At 52.5% G+C, this 19,756-nt stretch overlaps 2 protein-coding genes across 5 annotated transcripts in view; one reads left to right on the top strand and one right to left on the bottom strand.

Annotated features, from left to right (window-relative positions):
• Positions 1-2,881, top strand: part of ADCY3 (adenylate cyclase 3) — an 89,804-nt gene extending 86,923 nt beyond the window's left edge. For all 4 annotated transcript variants that reach the window (XM_078593405.1, XM_078593404.1, XM_078593403.1 and 1 more), the window contains exons 22-23: positions 1,247-1,371; positions 2,147-2,881. In XM_078593405.1, the coding sequence (XP_078449531.1) occupies positions 1,247-1,371; positions 2,147-2,329 (308 nt within the window). In that variant the 3' untranslated portion in view covers positions 2,330-2,881. The remainder of the gene's footprint in view (positions 1-1,246; positions 1,372-2,146) is intronic.
• Positions 2,882-12,938: 10,057 nt separating this feature from the next.
• Positions 12,939-18,233, bottom strand: TFPT (TCF3 fusion partner). The gene is made up of 5 exons (XM_078593401.1): positions 18,099-18,233; positions 17,595-17,720; positions 17,073-17,143; positions 15,786-15,855; positions 12,939-14,292 (listed from the first exon to the last, which is right to left on the bottom strand). Exons 1-5 carry the CDS (start codon positions 18,198-18,200, stop codon positions 14,095-14,097), a joined length of 567 nt encoding a protein of 188 aa, XP_078449527.1. The 5' UTR covers positions 18,201-18,233; the 3' UTR covers positions 12,939-14,094.
• Positions 18,234-19,756: the final 1,523 nt, after the last annotated feature.

The following is a 19,756-nucleotide window of genomic DNA, read 5'->3' as shown; positions in this document are numbered from 1 at the left end:
GACGCCGAGAACACCGGTAAACCCGGCACAGACGCCAAGGGAGAGGGACACTCATAGACACTAACAGAGACACTCAAAGACACTAACGGAGACACTCAAAGGCACTATTAGAGACATACTCTCTGGTTCTTCGGTAAAGTCACGTAGATAGAGGAAATAATAAAAGAAACACGACGTTTCGATCGCAACACAAGCGTCCGTCATCAGGTGAGAAAACGGTCTGCTGTTGTGGCTTTATATAGGCACGGGAGGGGGGGAAGGGGGCGGGAAGAGTTTTTTTCAAGTCGTGGCTGCAGGAGTTCACGGGGAGAGGGGGGGGGAGGGTTTGTGGCGTGGAGCCCCCACCCGTCTCTGCACGCCACAAACCCTCACCCCTCTCTCCCCATGATCTCCTGCAGCCACAACTCGACAAAACTCCTCCCCCCCCCCTCCCCCCCGTCCTACCGTGCCTATATAAAGCCACAACAGCAGATAATTTTCTCACCTGATGACGGACGCTTGTGTTGCGACCGAAACGTCGTGTTTCTTTTATTATTTTTTCTACCTACGTGACTTTACCGAAATAACCAGAGAGTATGAATTCCTGTAGTCACGAAAACTTCAAATCAAGACTATTAGAGACACTAACAAAGACAATTGTAGGCACCTCCGATTAGCACGGTTGGCTACGTACGGTGCGAGCGAAGTTCACCACACATACACATAAGTGCTGACATTTGATGGGTGGCGTTGACACCTTCACGTGGAGGCTGATGGGACAGCGAGGGAACGGTTCCGCGAGTGGCCTCCTGGTGAGCATCTTGGATGAGCCTCCAAGTGAATGATGGAATTGAGCAGCGGCGTTAGGGTAGATTCAGAAGCTAGGTGCTAGACTGTGTCACAATAATCAGATATGGGTGGGATGGTGTCTTTAACTGCATGCAGGTGGGACGTCGAGGTGGAGTGGAGCATTTGCTTCTGTACGGGACTCCAATTTTGAGCGTTTACCCTGATGGCCGTGTCATCGACGCGGGTCTTGAAAGAGAGTTTTCAACTCAGGGATAATGCGTGACTATTAGAAGTTGTCGACCGGCTCAAGATGGAGCGCGAGCCCAGAGCCGCAATGCACCAAGGTGGCGAGACGGTGGGGAGACGGAGGGGGTGGCGGCGCGGCGTGGACGCTTCTGTTCCGTGCCGTGGCGCTCGCCCGCACGCGAGGGTTAGGCGGTCGCCGCGACCGACGGCATTACCCTCAACTTGTGTTCAGGCCTCAACAAGGGCCCCGTGCTCGCCGGGGTGATCGGCGCCCGGAAGCCGCACTACGACATCTGGGGGAACACGGTGAACGTGGCGAGCCGCATGGAGTCCACCGGCCAGATCGGCAACATTCAGGTGAGCGCGAAGCGCAGGCGCCGCGGGCCGTGCCACGGACCGTACCACGGCACCCCGGGCCGCAAGAGCCCGGGGGCGGAGAGCTGTGAAGAAGGGGGAGGAGGCAGGCCTGACCGAGTGCTGGTAATGCCACGCAGGCAACTGGCCAGGACGCTGGCTGGTTTCCGGGCCCCGCCCAGGAGCTCACCGTGGCGATGGGAGTGTGGACAGCGAGGACACATTCAGCTCAGTACAGGCTTTTATTTAAAGGGCGCCACGGTGGTGTCATGTTATATTCCTCACCTGGTATGCAGAAGGTTGGGGGTTCAATCGCAACCCCGACGTCTGCTGTATATTTGGAGTTTGCGTGATCTCCCTGTGGGCACGTGAATTTTTTTCTCCGGGTCCTCCAGTTTTTCCCCCCACATGTAGAATCGGCATCACGCATTTAGAGTATTTGGCTGCAATAAACAAACATCCACACGATAAGCCATTTCGTTGGGCTATGATTTGTGGCCAGGTCGCTTCTGAAAAATAAGTTAATAGCTCGGTGAGCTTTACCTGCCTGGTAAGAGGAATGTTTGTTGTTGTAACATTCTAACCTGCCCCTACTGCACATCTGTAAAAAATAGCTTTATAGCTCATCGGATTCTTCCTCCAGTCCAAATAAACATTCTGATTCTGACGTCGTCAGGCCCCAGCACGGGCCCGACCGACTTTGGGCCACTCGCGGAGAGCTCGGGGGTCGTGCGTCCCCGACACTGACCCACGCTGTCCCGTGCTCTTCCTCGCACAGGTCGTGGAGGAGACGTACCTGGTGCTCAAGGACTACGGCTTCCGCTTCGTCCGCCGGGGCCCCGTGTTCGTGAAGGGCAAGGGCGAGCTCATCACCTACATCCTCAAGGGCCGCGAGAAGCAGGGCTCCTTCATCAACGGCTCTGCCATGAGCCTCCCGCACCAGGTGATGGAGAACGCCTGAAGGCGCCGCGCTCGCCGCTTTGAGAAACCAAACGACGACGACAGAGAGACTCGCTCGCCCCCCCTTTCCCGACGGCTCGCACAGCCCCGCTGCCTGGACCGCCGAGCGGGTTGCGGCCTGCGGGCTTTGCGGATCGCGACAGGGTGGCGGCCGGAGGGACGCTTGGGAACCCGACGGCCGGCGGAGGAGGTTTCAACTGCCCGCCCGCCGGGCTGGCGTCTGCAGTGAGGCCCGAGAGCGAGGAGGGTTCGCCACGCAGGAACGATCGATTCGTATATATATTTTAAGGGAAATCGCGATGTTGGAGATAAAACCGGCTGGCTGAACGAGAACGGCTCGAGAAGACACCGCGGAACGAGCGCCCGGACGAGAACGACGCCGCAGAGGAGAGAGGACGCCGCGGGGCCGAGGGACACCGCGGGGGAGTGCTGACCGTTGCCTTCGCGCTGCCGTTCCGGCGAGGGCGCCATTGGTCGATTCTGCCTGCCTAGAATTCTGCCCGAGATGAGGGGCCGCTGCGTGCTTTATATAAATAAACAAATATATATTGGACTTGGTAGCAGCTGTACAGTACACGTAAAACAAACTGCATAGGATCAGTTTCCCTTCCGTTTTTATTTCCCTCTCTGCGTCTTCTCCGGCGTCCGGTGCGGGCTGCGCTCAGGATGTGGAAACCTTCACAGTATTTTCATCCCTGCGAAAGGGATTTACCTAAAAAGTGGTGGGAGGAAGGGGGGGGAGGAGGTTGTGGGGTGTGGAGGGGGTGGGTGGAAGGGGGACATTGGTCGGGATAGCTTTGCACTTGTGTTTCCTTCATGTGGACATATTGTTTAACCCGAACCCTGAATCTCATCGTGTTGAAAAGTGGACAATGAGACAGAGAGAGGGGTGGGGGTCATGGGGGGGGGGGGTCATGGGGGGAGGGCGAAGGGGAGGAGTACCTCAAGGTTATTATTCCACAGGAGAAAATTTAATAAAAAAAACTCTTTGGATTATTTCTGTTAGCCTGATCTGAGTGGAGCGCGGTGCCGAGGCATTCGCCACTTTTTCACTGCTGCGTTGGGAAGCGGCACTGAACGTCGCAAGGGGGAGGGGGGGTCAGCGGCGACCACGGCCCTGCACAGCCACAAACAACACCGATATAGCAACAACAGCAACAGCATCAATAAGAGTGATGAAATCATCCCTGTGGTCTGTCGCGATGTTTTCCTTTTTTGCACTGGGCGGTGAGACAAACTTGACGCCCGTGACAGCGAGGTCCGGCACAGGTTCACCCCGGACGAAATACGGAGACCAAGCTAGACTGTCAAAACAAAAACACCAAGTGCTGTTAACGATCATCTCTGAAAGCCGGTGCGGCACACGAGGGGGCGGGGGGTGGCCAGCACCACGCCCAGCCGGCTTTGTCTGCCCAGTGGTGATGTTTACACACCGCACCAGGTACTCATTTGAGGCTGAGTCGATCTAGGGGAGGCCCAGAACCGGTTCAGATAATCGTCACTGGTATTGGCCGTGAGCGGGAATTGAACTCGGGTCCCCGGCTTCGTAGCACAGCGCGATAACTACTACACCACCGACTGCTCCCCACTAACACACAAAATAACGCACGCAATTACGTTTGTCGAGTGTGAATCGGGAAGTCAGAATTTTGAATGTCAAGGTGCAAACAGAACATGCCATTTACGCGATCTAACGGAACCATTTCCCACAACTGCCACCGCTCCAGTCCACAGAGTTCCAATTCTGGGCCCTTGTGGTTCCTGACTTGGGGGAACACGAGTTGCCAAAGGCCCTGAGCGCACGATGGACCGTGAACTCTGTGCCTTTGGCGAGGTCACGGACACGTGGACGCAGGGGGTGGATGGACTCCGCCGAGGGGCGTCGCGTCGTCTCGGCGTGTACGACTTGGAAGTCACCGGGAGCCACGCGGTGGCTAAGAGCGCCTGACAACCTGACTTACAACTTTTTTGGGGTTAGATCGCGTAAATGGCATGTTCTGTTTACGTGACAACCCTTTACTAATTGGCTGTGTTGGGTGGTGGCGCGAAAGCCTACGTGTTAAACTAAACGTTTTGTTTTGCCAGGTAAGGACCACTGAACTATGTAGCTATTTTTAAGAAGCGTCCTGGTCACAAATGAAAACTCAACGTAGTGACCTATTGTGTGAAATCTATAACAGCCAAATACTCTAAACGCTTGTTTCTAAATGTGGAGGGGGGGAAACTGAAGAACCCGGAGAAAAATCCACACGACCACGGGAAGAACCTGCAAACTCCAAATATCCTAGGGCTCACGACCTCCTGCATACCAGGTGAGGTAGTAAACATCTCGCCACTGCGGCCAACCCGACGGCAATATATTCCCTGCCCGATGTATACAGTTAATCCGAAAATGTAGCTAAACGATAGGCCGTTTTGTGTGTGTATACCTGAGGTTCCTTGCTTCTTGTCTACAGTATAATCCTGGACTACCTTGTTCTCAGTCACACGATCATGGTTACACTTATAATCCTAGGACTGGCTACACTGGGACTCCGGATCGCTGTCACAACGTCAGTTGAGTTGAAATCCTGGGGCTCAATGAGCACTGTCCTGTGTTACTCTGTAATACTTACCAAGATCACTGTCACCCTGTCTCCCTGTTTGTCTCTTTGTTTATCCATGTCTCTGTGTATCTCTTTGGGTCTCTCCGTCTCTCCCTGTAAGTAAAACTTAGTTTTGTATATAGCGTCATTAACGCGCAACACTGCAGTGCTTTACAACGCAACCCCAGAAAAAAAAAACCCGTAACGTTTAAACTATGAGTAAAACAACCCCACACAGACGTATACGCTAAAGAAAGTAAATGTGTTTCCGGACGAGCCTTCAAAACCTCGTCTGACGAAGCGTCCCAAGACGTCCCACAATTGAGGCGCCTGGCTACTGAACGCCCTATCACCACCCATCGAACGCAGATTTGCCCTTGGTGCACTCAAGGTTGCCCGGATTTGGTGGATCGAAGTTTCCAGAGAGGAGCAGCAATACGGCTTCAGTAGATCTCCGAGATATAGTGGAGCAAAACCCTTTGATGGCCCTTGTAGGCCAATACAAGAACTTTAAATTCGATCCGGTATTTGACTGGAAGCCAATGCAAAGGACGAATATAATTGGTGCTCGTATATTCACACGCCACACAAAACCCAATAGCAGCAGAGTTTTGGACAAGCTGCAACCGATCTGAAACATTCCGTGTTGCACCACTAAACAAGGGGCATATGACAATAATCAAGTCTCGATTAAATGAAGTCATTCGACCACCAGTGTCTCAGCATCCGGCATTGAGAGAATTGATAGAATGCGTGAAATGTTTCGCAGGTGAAAGATGGAGACCTGAGCCAGATTCCTTTCATGGCGGGATCAAACATTACACCTTAGATGATGATGATGACTTCAAGATCATCAATCATCGCACTGAACCATTTACTCGATCCAGCAGGTTTGGGTAACCCAGCAACATGACCTCAGTTTTGTCACGGTTAAGCTCCAGAAAATGTTGATTCATCCACACCCTGACCTCGGAGAAACACTTGAGACCGGACTGACTCACCAGGCTGAGTCGTCTGCAGCTATATCCTGGGTGTCGTCGGCGTAGAAATTATAATTCAGACCATGACGACGGAATATTCACCCAAGTGCCAACACATAGGCGGGAAATAACAAAGGCCCATAAAATCGACCCCCGTGGGGACACCAGTGAGAACCGGGCGAGTTTCTGACGAACGGCTCCCCATCCGTCTCGGTTTACCGATCAGTCGGATAGGAGGTAAGGGCAGTCAGGAAGAGCTGCACCGCTGATGCCAACCAGTGTCTCGAGGCGCTTGGGCAGAAAATTAAGCTCAACTGTATTACTGTGTGGCTGTGTAGTCTCCTTGTCTCTCTGTGCGTTTCCTAGTCTCTGTCTCACTGTGTTCGTGCCTCTCTCATCACTCCTTCTCACTGTGTCTGTCTCACTTGTCTCTGCCTTACTTGGAAACAACTCGGCAAGCGAAATTATACATTTTAACTCCCAAAAAAACACATCGGCTCCCAACGCGGGACTCCACATCGGACTGCCTTGAGCGGGGCAGGGTTGAGAGAGCAGCGGTCTGGTCGTTGAGACTATGAGCAAACGTCTCTGAAGGAGGGCGTCTACGCAAGGACAGGCTGCCCAATGACCTCCCGGGAGGCTCGGCCAAAAACGCCTCTTGGTCGGCGGTGAGGATTGCCCCTTCACTTCTCTGTCGGGACGTCTTAGAGGTCCCTGCCTCGTGGTGAGGGGAGTCCAACTTTGGTTCTTCCAGACTGAGGAGCAACAACGTCCCCCGCTCTCGTGGGGCGGAGCGCCACGTCCCACCCCCACTCTCTGCCACCTTCACCTGGGCCGCCACTATGTTGATTGCTCACACGGCTCAGCTTAACATAGCTCAGCGGGCCCTAAATAACAAAAACTATAGTTTATTAGTTTGATGTGAGCGTCGTGGCTCTCGGGCCCGCACGAGTTGACGCAGATTTCCGCTTCCACCTCTGCGGGGAAGCGATTCGTCAACTCGCCGCCAGATTCACATCTCAACTCGCCTCGACTCCGAGCGAAACATCTTCCGCTCTTCAAAAAACACCCCAACCCCCCCACCTTAAGCTGGGTCCACGCCCGAGTCGAGACGAGTTGCGCGAACTTGCCAGCGGTTGTTGCAACCGGTGACCTGCGGTCGAGGCGAATTCAACCTGCAAGTGGTGTAGGACGTTGACACTTGCACGCGTCCTGTTACTCGGGGGCTGCGTGCGTGCGTGTGTCTGTGGGTGACGGGGGGATGTTTGTCGGATCACCACCTCGTCCACTGGACACCAAACTCGGGGCAGATTTTCTCGGTCGGCACGAGGTCCCTCTTATGAGTAGTGTGGAGTTGACCTGCGATAAAATCACAGCTGTCAACCCATATGGTTTACCCCGTATTCTTGTACAGGGGAATTGAGTTTTCAGGTCCATACGGCGTACTGCTGTTTCAATGCAGGAAAAAAAAACATCGTCTATTTGTTTGTGTTTCGCCCTTGCGATGGGACTTTGTAGGATGAACGGTGAGATGTATGAGGGGCACAGGATGACCAATCAGGTCTGAATTGGTCTGTAATAAGGTAGGGCGCTGATAAGGGTGTGACCAGGTATGGCGGATGTGTGTAGGATCACCACCTTTTCCACCGTAGATTTCTCAGTCAGCACGAGGTCCCTCTTATGAGTAGTTTGCAGTTGACCTGCGATAAAGTTGAACACGGGCAAAACCCGTGCCAGACCTCGGCACGCACCAATCCCTGCCACTCGCGCCCGGACCCCAAAAAAACAGATGCCACGTTCCAGACTGCCTGGGTCAAACTCACCGAGGGTTGCCACCTGTCTGGATCGAACCCGGACGACGGGTGGCAATCTCTAGGGCGAGTGCAGAGCAGGGGGGGAGCTGCTGCTTGGGGTGAGGGGTGGGGGTTGAGCTGATCGAGGTGGCGTCACGAGCGGGAAGGAGTTGTCCGTCGGGAACTCGGAGCGTCAGCGTGAAACCTGGGGCCGGGGGCCGCTGACGACACCGCCGCTTCAGGGCCCCCTCCTCTCACGGGACGCAACGGCCCCCCGGGGCACTCCACGGTCTCCGAAGAGATGCCCCCCCCCCACCCAGAGCAAATGGCACATTTAAACAAGAGCACGCATTGGCTGGTATAACCCACGTTTCGGTTTAGGGAATAGAACTGAGGCCATGAACTGCTCTGCACGATTTCATGGGACCTTTTTGTCAGAATCAAAGTGTGAAAAATAGGACTCGGTTTGACCCTTTCTGGAAATAGAACAGGTGTTAAGATGTTCAAACACAAAAATAAGATACCTCTTTGCAAGGAAGCAAAGTCTGCATTAACCAGGGGTACGTTTGGTGAACGTGGAAACAAACATGCCCTGATAATAGACATTTGCCTTCACCAAAGACAGCCTTGTTTAGAAGAAGGCTGTCTCTGGTGTTTGAACATTTTAACACCGTGTATTTTTTGCCAGAAAGGGTAACGCCTATGGTAACGCTTATATTCTTATCTTCCATGCCCTGCACGAGGTTGGGGAACCCGCTCTGTCTGTGGCGGGTGACGCGGCCCTACGTGGCGGAAGCCGCTTGCTGCGGTTCGAATTCGGCAGGCCGCCCTCGTTAATGTGGCGGTGTGTCTCTGTGTGCGTGTACAATATATAGGATTGTGTGGCGGTTAGCGCGCTGCGCTACGACCCGGGTTCGTTTACCGCTCACGGCCAACACCAATGAGGATTATCTGACCCGGTCCTGGGCCTCTCCTAGGTCGATCAGCCTCTAATGAGCACCCGGTGCGATGTGTAAACATCGCCACTGGGGAGGCAAAGACGGCCGGTCGTGGTGCTGGCCACCCACCCCCTCGTGTGCCATGCCGGCCTTCATAGGTCCTGCTCGCAAACAGCACTTGCCCCAACAGTCTGTTATCTTTGACAGTATAATAACCATGAAACACTTCTCGACGTCTGCTGCATTCACCGTGGACGTCATAGACCCCGTGACGCCATTCGAAGAACGGTCAGGCCAGGGGTCAGCAACCCAAATTCGGTAAAACAATATTTATATTTAAAGAGCCACAATGCCGTGTGATTAACGTCATTTGTGTGCCGGGTATCACGGTCGAAATTATACAACATTTGAAAATGCACTTAATTGGGAAACACACAAATCTTGCCCCCCCCCCCCCCGCCCTGTTTGAATGAACACGACAGGACCCTCCTGAAACACTGTTGAGAGTCGTCTCCGTGAGGCTTTGCTGGGTATAAACAAAGCGGAGTCGAGGCAACGAGGGCGCTGTCGTCACAGACTCGGAGCCGACGGTGGCAAGGGACCTCTCGCGTCCGTCTGCCAGGAGACAAAACGATTTAGGGCCGATGCTCCGTGGCCGGAATGACTGGCGTGGGCTCTTACCGCTGCTGCTGTAAGTGCACTCTGTGGCACGCTACCCTCCTGCCGGCAAACACCAAAGACCCCCCCACCACGACAGCCTTGAACGAACTGTTGGGGGCCAGCGGCGCTAGCGAGCGGCACCTGCACGCGGAGGTGGGGTGGTGTGGACATTGCCCGAAACGTCGCCTATAGTTTGCCTATTGTTCGCCAGTCTTAGTGACGTTGAGTCTGTGCACCACTGCCAACACAGAAGCAGCAGCAGCAGATCGTGAGTCGCGTCTATACGGAGTCAGTGGCGCCGACATGCACGGCGCATCTCTGTGGAACCCGTCACGCTGAACGTGGGTAGATGGTAGGATCACCATGGGTAGTTGGGTTCCTTTGTAGCTGCGCAGTGGCTCTCCCTTCACTGTTCGCGAGCCGAGCTGAGCGGGTTTGGCCGCTGCTGTTGTGTGATCTGCATGATGGGCCACCACCCAAAGTTCAACACCAAACCCGTGGTGGGAAAGAGAGCACGGTGTGTCGTGAAATGGGATGGGGGGGGGAAGACAATGCTGTACGCGTCATTGATGAGTACAAATTAAACTAACTATATACATGTTCTTTGGGTCTTTCGGTAAAGTTACGTAGATAAGTTCAAAAAATAAGAAACTAAGCGAAACAAATATATATATACAGGATTCAACTTAGTTTAACCAGATATGGCCCATTGAGCGAAATACAGTCCCTCTTTTTCAGAAGCGACCTGGCTCAACGAGGTTGCTTATCACGTGGACATTCATAGCAGCCAAATGTTCTCAAACGCCTGATGTCGATTCTAAATGCGGAGAGAGAAAAAAACCGGAGGACCCGAATACAAATCAACGCGACCACGGGGAGAGAGACACGCAAACTCCACATTTCGAGCAGGTGTCAGGGTCTACCTCGAATCCCACGACCCCCTTCCATGCCAGGCGAGGTAGTTTCCTGCCCTGTGAAATTCACTGCCGGCTGGCGGCCTCACCATCCCTTGCTACGGCTGTGTCGGTCAGTGGTTAGCCTTGTGACCATACTTCACCATGTTGGTCAGTGTGGGATGGTGAACGGGGGGTGTAGGGTGGTCCAAGGACCGGTTCAGGTGTCCCACCCCACGATTGACACGGTGAAATGCGATGGTCGGGTTACCCTCTCGGGAACAACGCCTTCCTTGGCTGCGTGGCCAGAGAACTCGCTGCGTGGGCGCCACGGTGGCGAGGAGATGTGGACCACTCCCGCCTGGTACACAGGGGGTCGTGGGTTCAATTTTTCTATGCGACAAGCCACTTCGTTGAGCCATAATTTGCTGCCTCTGAAAAAGAGCTATATAGCTCAGTGGGCCTTACCTAGTAAAATAATAATAAGAATCTGTATTTATACTGGAGGAGGAATCCTATGAGCTGTAAAGCTTTTATTCACAGATGTCCAGTAGGGGCGGGTAAGAACGTTCAACAAACAGTACACAAACATGATAGTAGTGCAAAGTACAATAAAGTAAACAAGTCACCCAAACACATAAAACAATTTAAACCATCCCCATCCGAGCAGGCAAAGCCCACTGAGGGATTAACTTATTGTTCAGAAGCGACCTGGCCACAAATGACAGCTCAACAAAGTGGCCCGTTGTGTGGACATTTTATAGCGGCACAAACGCTCCAAAACGCTGCTTTCTAAATATGGAAGGGGAAACGCAGAGAACCTGAATAGAGTACAAAAAAAGCCACGCGACCACGCCGCACGGATTGGTGGCATCGTTTGACCCCGTGCGTCGACGCGAGGACACAGAGAAGTGCGGCTTCAATTGTTGGCGGCGCCGACTCGATTTGCACGTTTGACGACTTCTGCCGTCACGCTCGGTTTGAACATTCTCTCCGCTCGATTGTGGCCGGGGAAAATATTGTCGCACCCGGCACACCACATCGAGCACGCATCTGGCTCTAGCCGTGGCTTTCAGTGCTTCACGTGTCACCTCCTCTGGTCTTCCAACGAACTTGAAAACGATTCCGCGAATACTTTCAAACAACACTACCCTTGTCTCTTAAGGCCACAGTGTTTGTTGACGAATGTGTTCAGGGTTCGTGTTGCTTTGTTCATTGTGCTTGTGCACCGCTGCCAACGCAGCAGCAGCAGCATCGCCAAACATTGTGAGAAATTAAGCCCTGCGCACATCGAATGTCACCAAATCCGATTGTGAATTGAGGTCCCCGTGGATGGGTGGCCTCTACCAATAGATTGTTTGGGATGCAGTGCCAGTCACGGATTCACGACGTGGGGTCAGGGTGCAGTGCCAGTCATGGGCTCTGGATGCTTGAATCACTGTGCAGTACTATTCACGGATTCAGGACGTGGGGTCAGGGTGCAGTGCCAGTCACGGACTCGGGACGTGGAGTCACGGTGCTGTGAAGCTCTACCGCCACCTGCTGCTGGACGATGATGATGACAGTGACGGCAAGATGCTCTCAACTTCCGCTCAGCTACAAATACAAACGCACTCAAGTCAATTCAGCTCACCTGGCGATCCAATTGCTTCAGACCACCACCGGAGTGGCTTTCCAAATCCACAAAACCAAGGAGGCTGATGGACTAAAACGCGCGTGCTTTCTACGTGGAGAGACAGCTACTGCCGATACCAAACACTGCTCCAGCTTGACGCACGAGACATTGCTTTCGAGTTTAACTGGGGGCGGGGGGGAGACCCATAGTTGATGTAGATTGCTCTTGCCAATACCATCTCGAGCGCCCTTGACGCCTGCTGTATATTTGCATGTTCTCCTCGTCCGACGGATATTCCCTCCACATTTAGAATCAACATCACGCTTGTTTAGAGTATTTGGGCTGCAATACATTTCCACGTGATAAGTGACTTCGTTGGGCTATCATGTGGCCAGGTCACTTCTGAAAAGAGCTTACATAGCTCAGTGGGCCTTTTCTGGTAAAAAAAAAAGTTTTGTGTTCCCGCATCTCGGATTAGCACGAATGGCCACGTACGGTGCGAATTAAGTTCAACACTCACATCTGATCGACCAAGCAGCAGTAATGACAAGCCTGACACTCGTTCGGTTTGCTTTCCGAAGCAAATGCTGCTGGATAATATCGTGTTTGGAAGCCAATAGGCTAATGGGAGCCAATAGACTAACGTGTTTATTTACGTGGAGGTGTAGAACAGAGTTAAACTTATATTTAACTTGACCCATAATGCTTCACAGCAATGAAGAATGAGTTTTTCAAAAGTTTATGCATCAGTCCACTGCTGGATGAAAGCCATCCCCATGCTGTCAGGCACGGGGAATGATTGACCGTACTTAAAGGTTCATGGGTTGGGTTGACCCGATTACCGGGACGTGAGCCGCCACCCTCCCGAGTGCTGGTCAAGCGGTCCGATTAGACGCAGCACGCCACATATCGCACTGTTCGTCGCGTGGCTGCTACTTGACTGCGGTTCCTTGCGTCCCGAGTCGTTCTCCCTCTACGAGAGCGAGGCAATGCTGTGCGGCGCGCTCAAAGTTGAAATTCTAACACGGTACTGCGATCAGTGACGAGCCACAAAATCGGCGAGACGACTTTGCACGTCACATGCCGCACCTCCGATGAGCACGGTTGGCTACGTACGGTGCAAAAGAAGTTCAACGTACATACAAATACAAACACACGTTGCAGTTTAATTCATCGTCACGTTACAAGAGTGATTTGTTAACCCAACGTTCACAACGAGGCCTCAAAAGCCAGGCTGGGCCATACCGAATATATACATGGGGTTTTTATTCCGTGCAGCCATAAGTGACCGCGCTAAGAGCACTGGACTCATTACACTTGAAAACGCTGGTTTAAGTCACTGGTGGCTGAAATCTGGATTCAAACCCAGGTTCTAATCAGTGCCAGTGCTGGGATATGTCCATTGAACCCCCCTTTATCCACCCAGCCACCTTTACGATACATTTATAAACAAAGTGTTTAATCGAGACTCCAATTGAAATAATCCACCTACTTACATATGTATGTTTACAAATTTTAAACTCATATTGCATTCGCTGTTCTCTTCATCAAGAAGTGAATTAAACATGCAGAGACACTTGTATTTGATACCCAAATTGATCAGATTCTGGTCTTATTCGTCAAATAGATGGAGCGATGACATCGGCTCACGTGCAGGTGCTGGGTGGAATAGTGCATCACAGGATCGCGGGAGATGGTAGTGGCTCGGGGAGGCCTTCATCCAGCAGTGGATTGACCACGACTGATGATGGCGATGACAATTCATTGTTGAAAACGGCTCAATCCACCACTGCGATCCGCGTGAATATCTCTGGACGGCCTGCGATGGGCTCACGTGCAGGAGATCAACGGTTAGCATCACCGGACCCATGAGGTGATGGCGATGGCATGGGAAGGCTTTCATCCAGCAGTGGATAGACAATGGCCGATGACGAACTTGCACCGCGAGAACATTCGCATTCGTATTCGAGTCGCGCCCGCGTGCTGCTCGCCACGATGTCTGACGTTTCGCACCACGTACTGGGAACTTCTTCGGGAACGGAACGGAGCGTGTTTTTTTATTAAAGAGTTGCCGGCCACCGATGGGTGCTTTGACGTAGGTCGCCCGACGTTGTCCATTAGCCCCATCGCTCGTACACACGGGGGGTGATGGCTGGCCGTTAGCCGCATGTGAGTGGTGGCCGTCAAGAGAGGGGGGGGACCGCCATTGAATATGCACAATTGTGTTTTGTAGGTTTTTCTCACGGAGAACACCGTTGTGAATCGTGCATCACGCATCATAACGATGCACGATCAATCGCCATTAGAAGTCTCTCTCCTCCTTTATCTGGAGCTGCTGCTGCTTCTTGGCGCCCGACCTCAGCGTGACCTCACAGGGGCTCTCGGTGCCGCCCATCGCGGGCTCCTGTGGACGACCTGTGGCCCCGGGGTCGGGGGTCGCCTCCGAGTCGTCCGCCCCCAGCGTTGCACTCCGATTGGTCGGCGTGAGAGCCGAGTCGTCCTGTTGAGAGTCACACGAGGAGAGAGGACAATGGTTTTGAGAAGTGGCAGCATTTGGACGTTTTTTGTTTTTATACCCGTTTCGTTCAGATGCGTCCCATCGTCTTCTCTTTTCAAGCTCTCAAAAGCATGCTTAAGTCAAGAAACAAATCAACTCAGATTGAAATGCTAATTTTAGTTGCTTGCTTGCCAATTTCGCCATTTGGGCCTGTGCTCAGCGCCCGTGACAAAGAAAAAATTAACTGCGTCGCGTGGTGGCGGAAACCAAGTAGGGAACATTTAAATGTCGGCATCGTTTCCTTAAAGCAGCGAAGAGGAAATTTAATCCATAAGAGTTTTTTTTGGGTTAAATCGCGTAAATATAAATGTGTCGTCAAACCAGCCACTGACACAGCCCAATTTGTACGGTTTGTCAGGTAAACAGAACATTCCAATTTGTTACTAGTGCAGCACACCGGTGTGTTGGAGAGCAAATCCACAACATTTACAATCTGAGTATGACGTTTCGCCAGTAATTATAAAGAGTATCATCAGGCGGACAGCCAGATTTGTGGAGAAATCCTCCTGTTTCGTTCCTTAGAGGAATAGATGTGAGGAAGTTGATCACTGGTAAATCACGGGCAGTAGCCTACCAGAGCGATGTTGAGGAACCGCAACGCAAGATCGAGGCAATGAAAACCTCATTGGAGGCTCGGCACACATTGGCCTGAAGTTGCGCCTAGCCTGGCACAATGGGCTGTGGTGACGCCACCGCTACATCACGGCAAAACAAAATCGTTGGTCGTATCCGTATGTGTACGTCACTATGACTATCATGGGGAGCAGTGACAGCACGTAACGCACTGTGTTACAAACCCGGTGGCCCAAGTTTGCTAACCAGCCATGGTTAACATCAGTGATGAGTGATATCTCAACCGGTCCGGGGCCTCGCCCAGTTCGACTCAGCCTTAAACCACCGGTGCAGGGTATTAACACAAGTGCAGGGGAGAGGGAGGCAGAGGAGCATGATACTGGTTACACCGCCCCTCCGTGCACCGTGCCAGCCTCCGTGGGTACTCACGGCACTCACACGAGCGGTCAGTAAAGCAGTCTAAGAGAGACCTATGCCTTGTTTGTGAGTACGTAATTGGTATGTGATGAATATCTGAACCGGTCCTGTGCCTCCCCTAGGTTGACCATGGCGAGCGGTGGTGTAGCGGTTAGCGTGCTACGCTATGAACCCAGTGACCCGAGTTTGATTCCTGCTCACAGTCAACACCAGTGACGATTATCTGAACCGGTCCTGGGCCTCCCCTAGCTCGACTCAGCCTCAAATGAGTACCTGGTGTCATGTGTAAACATCACCACTGGGGAGGCAAAGGCGGCCAGGGGTGGTGTTGGCCACCCACCTCCTCGTGTGCCGTGCCGGCCTTCATAGGTCCTCGCGAACAGTCGGTTAAGGCTATACTGGGGCTCTTTGTCTTTGGTATGTGACCACCAGTCCGCAGCTCCTACCTCAAACAGGACAGGCAGCTGCACCTCCCTGTAGTTGTCCTTGAAGTCGTCCAGCCTCTTCATCAAAAACCTGCACGGGGAACACGAAGCAAGCGGTCGCGTTTCTCTCCACGTGACCGTAAAACGTCGCGCGGTGCACCCAGCACCTTGGCTGAGGCTACAGGTGTGCACACACACGGCACACGCGCACACATACTAAACTTAACTATTTAAAACAATAGTTTAAATTTTACCAGGTAAGGCCCACCAAGCAATATGGCTATTTTTCAGAAGCGACCTGGCTATCACAAATGATACCTCAACGAAATGGCTTATCATGTGGAAATTTATAACATCCAAATACTCTAAATGGATATTGATTCTAAATGTGGAGGGAACAAGCGGAGGACCCGGAGAAAAATTCACGCGACCATGGGGAGAACATGCAGACTCCAAATATACAGGCATCAGGGTTGGGATCGAACCTACGACCTCCTGTATACCAGGCGAGGTAGTTAACATATCCTAGCCACCGTGATGATGATGAGAGACACCGCAAACTTCAAATATACAGCAGGCGTCAGGGTCAGTATCGAAACCACAACTCCCCGTATACCAGGCGAGGTAGTTAACATATCCTAGCCACCGTAATGATGATGAAAGACACTGCAAACTTCAAATATACAGCAGGCGTCAGGGTCAGTATCGAACCCACAACCTCCTGTATACCAAGCGAGGTAGTTTACATCTCCTAGCCTCCACGGCACCGCTCACGTGCAATACACGTGCAAGTACACATACACACAAGCAACGATGGGCACGTGCGTACAAAGACACAAGAAACGTGTGCACGTGCATCAACACGCACATTCAAACACAAAAGCCATACACATACAAACATCAAAGGCAAAGATCCCCCATGTAGACATAAGAGACAACTGGGGAAAGTGCTCTTGGCGAGTAGAACCTACGAAGGCCGGCACGGCACACAAGGGGGTGGGGGTTGCCAACACCACGCCTGACTGATGTTTACACACGACACCAGGTACTCATTTGAGGACGACTCGACCTAGGGGAGGCCCGTGACCGGTTCAAATATCTTCCAGTTCATTTGTCGTGAGCGGAATCCGAACTCGGGTCACAAGGTCCGTAATGCAGTGCGCTAACCAACACGATACCATTCGACACACACGTACATGCACACAGACACACACAAACTTGCTTAGCGTATGCTGATAGAGGGAGAGGTGGTTGGTGGTTATGATGATGCCGAGAGGATGAGGATATGATGGTGCCAACTTCTCTTACCACCTCTCTTTCTTCACACGGCGCGTGATTCTGCGCACGTGGTAAAGTCTGTTGAGGATCTTTCCATTGATCTGTGGACACAGTTAATAATAATAATAACAATAATAAACACATGAGAACAATGCAGGAACTGTTTTAATGGAACGTCTTAATGCGTACCTATTCTTAAATGTAAAATTCTTACCCATGACAGCATCATGGATACATTCTCAGGAGAAGACTGAGGCTCTATTTTATTTTTATTTTACCAGGTAAGGCCCACTATGCTCTTTTTCAAAAGCGACCTGGCCACAAATGATAGCTCAACGTGGAAATTTACAGCGGTCAAATACGCTAAACGCACGTCGATTCTAAACGTGGTGGGAGTAACCGGAGGACCCGGAGAAAAACAAATCACGTGACCACGGGGAAAGAGACACGCAAACTCCAAATATACAGACACCAGGGTCAGGATGGAACCCTCGGCCTTCTGCATACCAGGTGAGGTAATTAACATCGCACCACCGCCGCATTCAGGCTCACCCCCTCAATCTCGGCGCAGCGCTTCCTCAGCGCCAGGTATTTGCTCTCGTACAGGTGGCGACGTCTCAGGGGCAGCAGAGACTCGCTCGCCTCGGCCGCTCGCTCCGGACTAGACGCAAACTCCACCTGCGTTCAGACAGCGGTGGAGATCAGCGCGGGCGGAGTCTATGGCACGAGTTGCTGGGGCAGTGTTAGAGATAGTTTACTGTCAGTGTTGGCACTGTATTGTGTAGTGCTATGGGATAAGTGCTATGGCAGTGCTAATAAGCTCGCGATGGGTATATAGCTATGCCCGTTCTATGGGATTAGTTCTGTATGGGTGCTGTCTAGTGCGATGTGTTTTTCGCGAAGACAGTGTTTGTGATATGAGGTTAGTGCTATGGCTAAGGGGTTACTACTAAGACTATGATATTCGTGCTATGGCTGTGGGGTCAGAGCTATGGCTGTGGGGTCAGTGGTACTATGGCTGTGGGGTCAGTACTACTATGGCTGTGTGAGTCTCACCTCAGCCTCCAGGATGTGACCCCCGAAGAGCGGAGGCAGCGCGAGGTCCGCGCCGGGGGCGGCGAGGTCGAGGTCCGCGCTACCTGACGAGGAGCCCGCCATGAGGACCCCCACCCCCTCACCTCTCCCTCACTCACCCCCCTCACCTCTACCCTCAACCCCCTCACCTCACCCCCCTCTCTCCCCTCTTCTACCCTCCTCACTCGACCTCTCCTGACACCTCGCTCCACAGCCTCGCTCTCCTCGCCACGCGGATCTCTGCCGGCCGCCAACTCGCGCGAACAAACCACGAAGCTCGGGACGGTCGTCGGCAACAGCCGAATGCGAGACGCGCGGAGCGAGACGTGAGGCGACTGCTGACAGCGGGCGACGTTTCGGGCCACGGCCCCAAATGTGCCGTAGCGCACACGCTCGACGACGGAAGTGGTGACCCCGCCCCGTTGACCCTTGACCCGGAAACGTAACCCGGATGTCGGAAGTAGAGGCTCCCTCACGCTGCAAACCTGAAGCGGCCGCTTGATGATGGAGGATGGAGGAGGTAACGAGGCGCTCCCCTCCCTCCCCCCGCGTGGAGCCGCCTCCTCGTCGCACGAGGAGGAGGGGCGCCTCCTCGTCACGCATGCCCCCCTCCCTCAACCCATCTGCTCGATCAGAAATGAGTGCGTTTCTTTTTAAACATTGAGGCCTAGTGGGCCCCCTTTTCTTGCCTGGTGGCCCTGCCCGCGTGCGCACGCCTCACCCGCGTAGGGAAACCTAGCAGAGGCCGGGGTAGGCCCGAGTCGCGCTCGTCATCGCCAGCCACGGTCTGTCCACTGCTGGATGAGGGCCTCCCTGAGCCGTCGCTCGCGACCTCCTGATGTAACGAGTCGCCTGAACAGGAGCTCATGTCACTGCTCCGTCTCGTCCGTTCACGGACGCTCAGATAGCCCAACTCACTATGGGGGGGGTCCTTTCCTGCCGAAATACAATCTGAAATCTCCTGCAACAACATGAATAATGCCTTTTAAGTGAATTACCTACTGTTCCAAAGTGTTCAGAACCAGCATTTTTCATCATTAACGTAATGAAAGTTCAGCTACGTGAGGCCAAGCAAAGCACTCTGTTTATATGTGTCAATGGGGCGTATAAACAATAGAGACGGGACGGACGGCAACGAATGACAGAAAAATTAATGCCTATAGACTTTTGGAAAAGGAATCTCCATTATAGTCTATGGGCACTTCGTTTTACTTAATTTGTTTTAGTCCAGCGTATGTTGACCGTACGTAGCCAATCGTGCTATCCTTCAACACAAAAAAATCATTTATAAAGGAATTTAAAAAAAGGAAATGTGTGAATGTGTTCGAAATATTTAGCATACTTCCCAACATGCAACAAACTTTTAATTGGGCCTGTGGGTAGCTTCCAGACTGTACACAATGCAAAAGGTATAAAAATAGATTTTTGTATTTTGGGAGGCGGGGGGCGCAATAATGGATATATTTTGCACGCAAGTGAGCAGTGACGTCACATCTGTGATATCACCCGCATGCGACAGCGTTACGCAGTGTGCCTGCTGACGTCACGACCCCCCAACCCTCCGCGTAGGCCGTGTATTAATTTAAGACAAGAATCCAAGTCCCGGGTAAAACCGGGTAGTAAAGCTAGTCACCAATAAA

Source organism: Lampetra planeri, chromosome 4 (genome assembly GCF_965212315.1).
Source record: "Lampetra planeri chromosome 4, kcLamPlan1.2.h2, whole genome shotgun sequence".
Taxonomy (NCBI): domain Eukaryota; kingdom Metazoa; phylum Chordata; class Hyperoartia; order Petromyzontiformes; family Petromyzontidae; genus Lampetra; species Lampetra planeri.
This window is presented reverse-complemented; position numbering and strand designations above follow the sequence as displayed.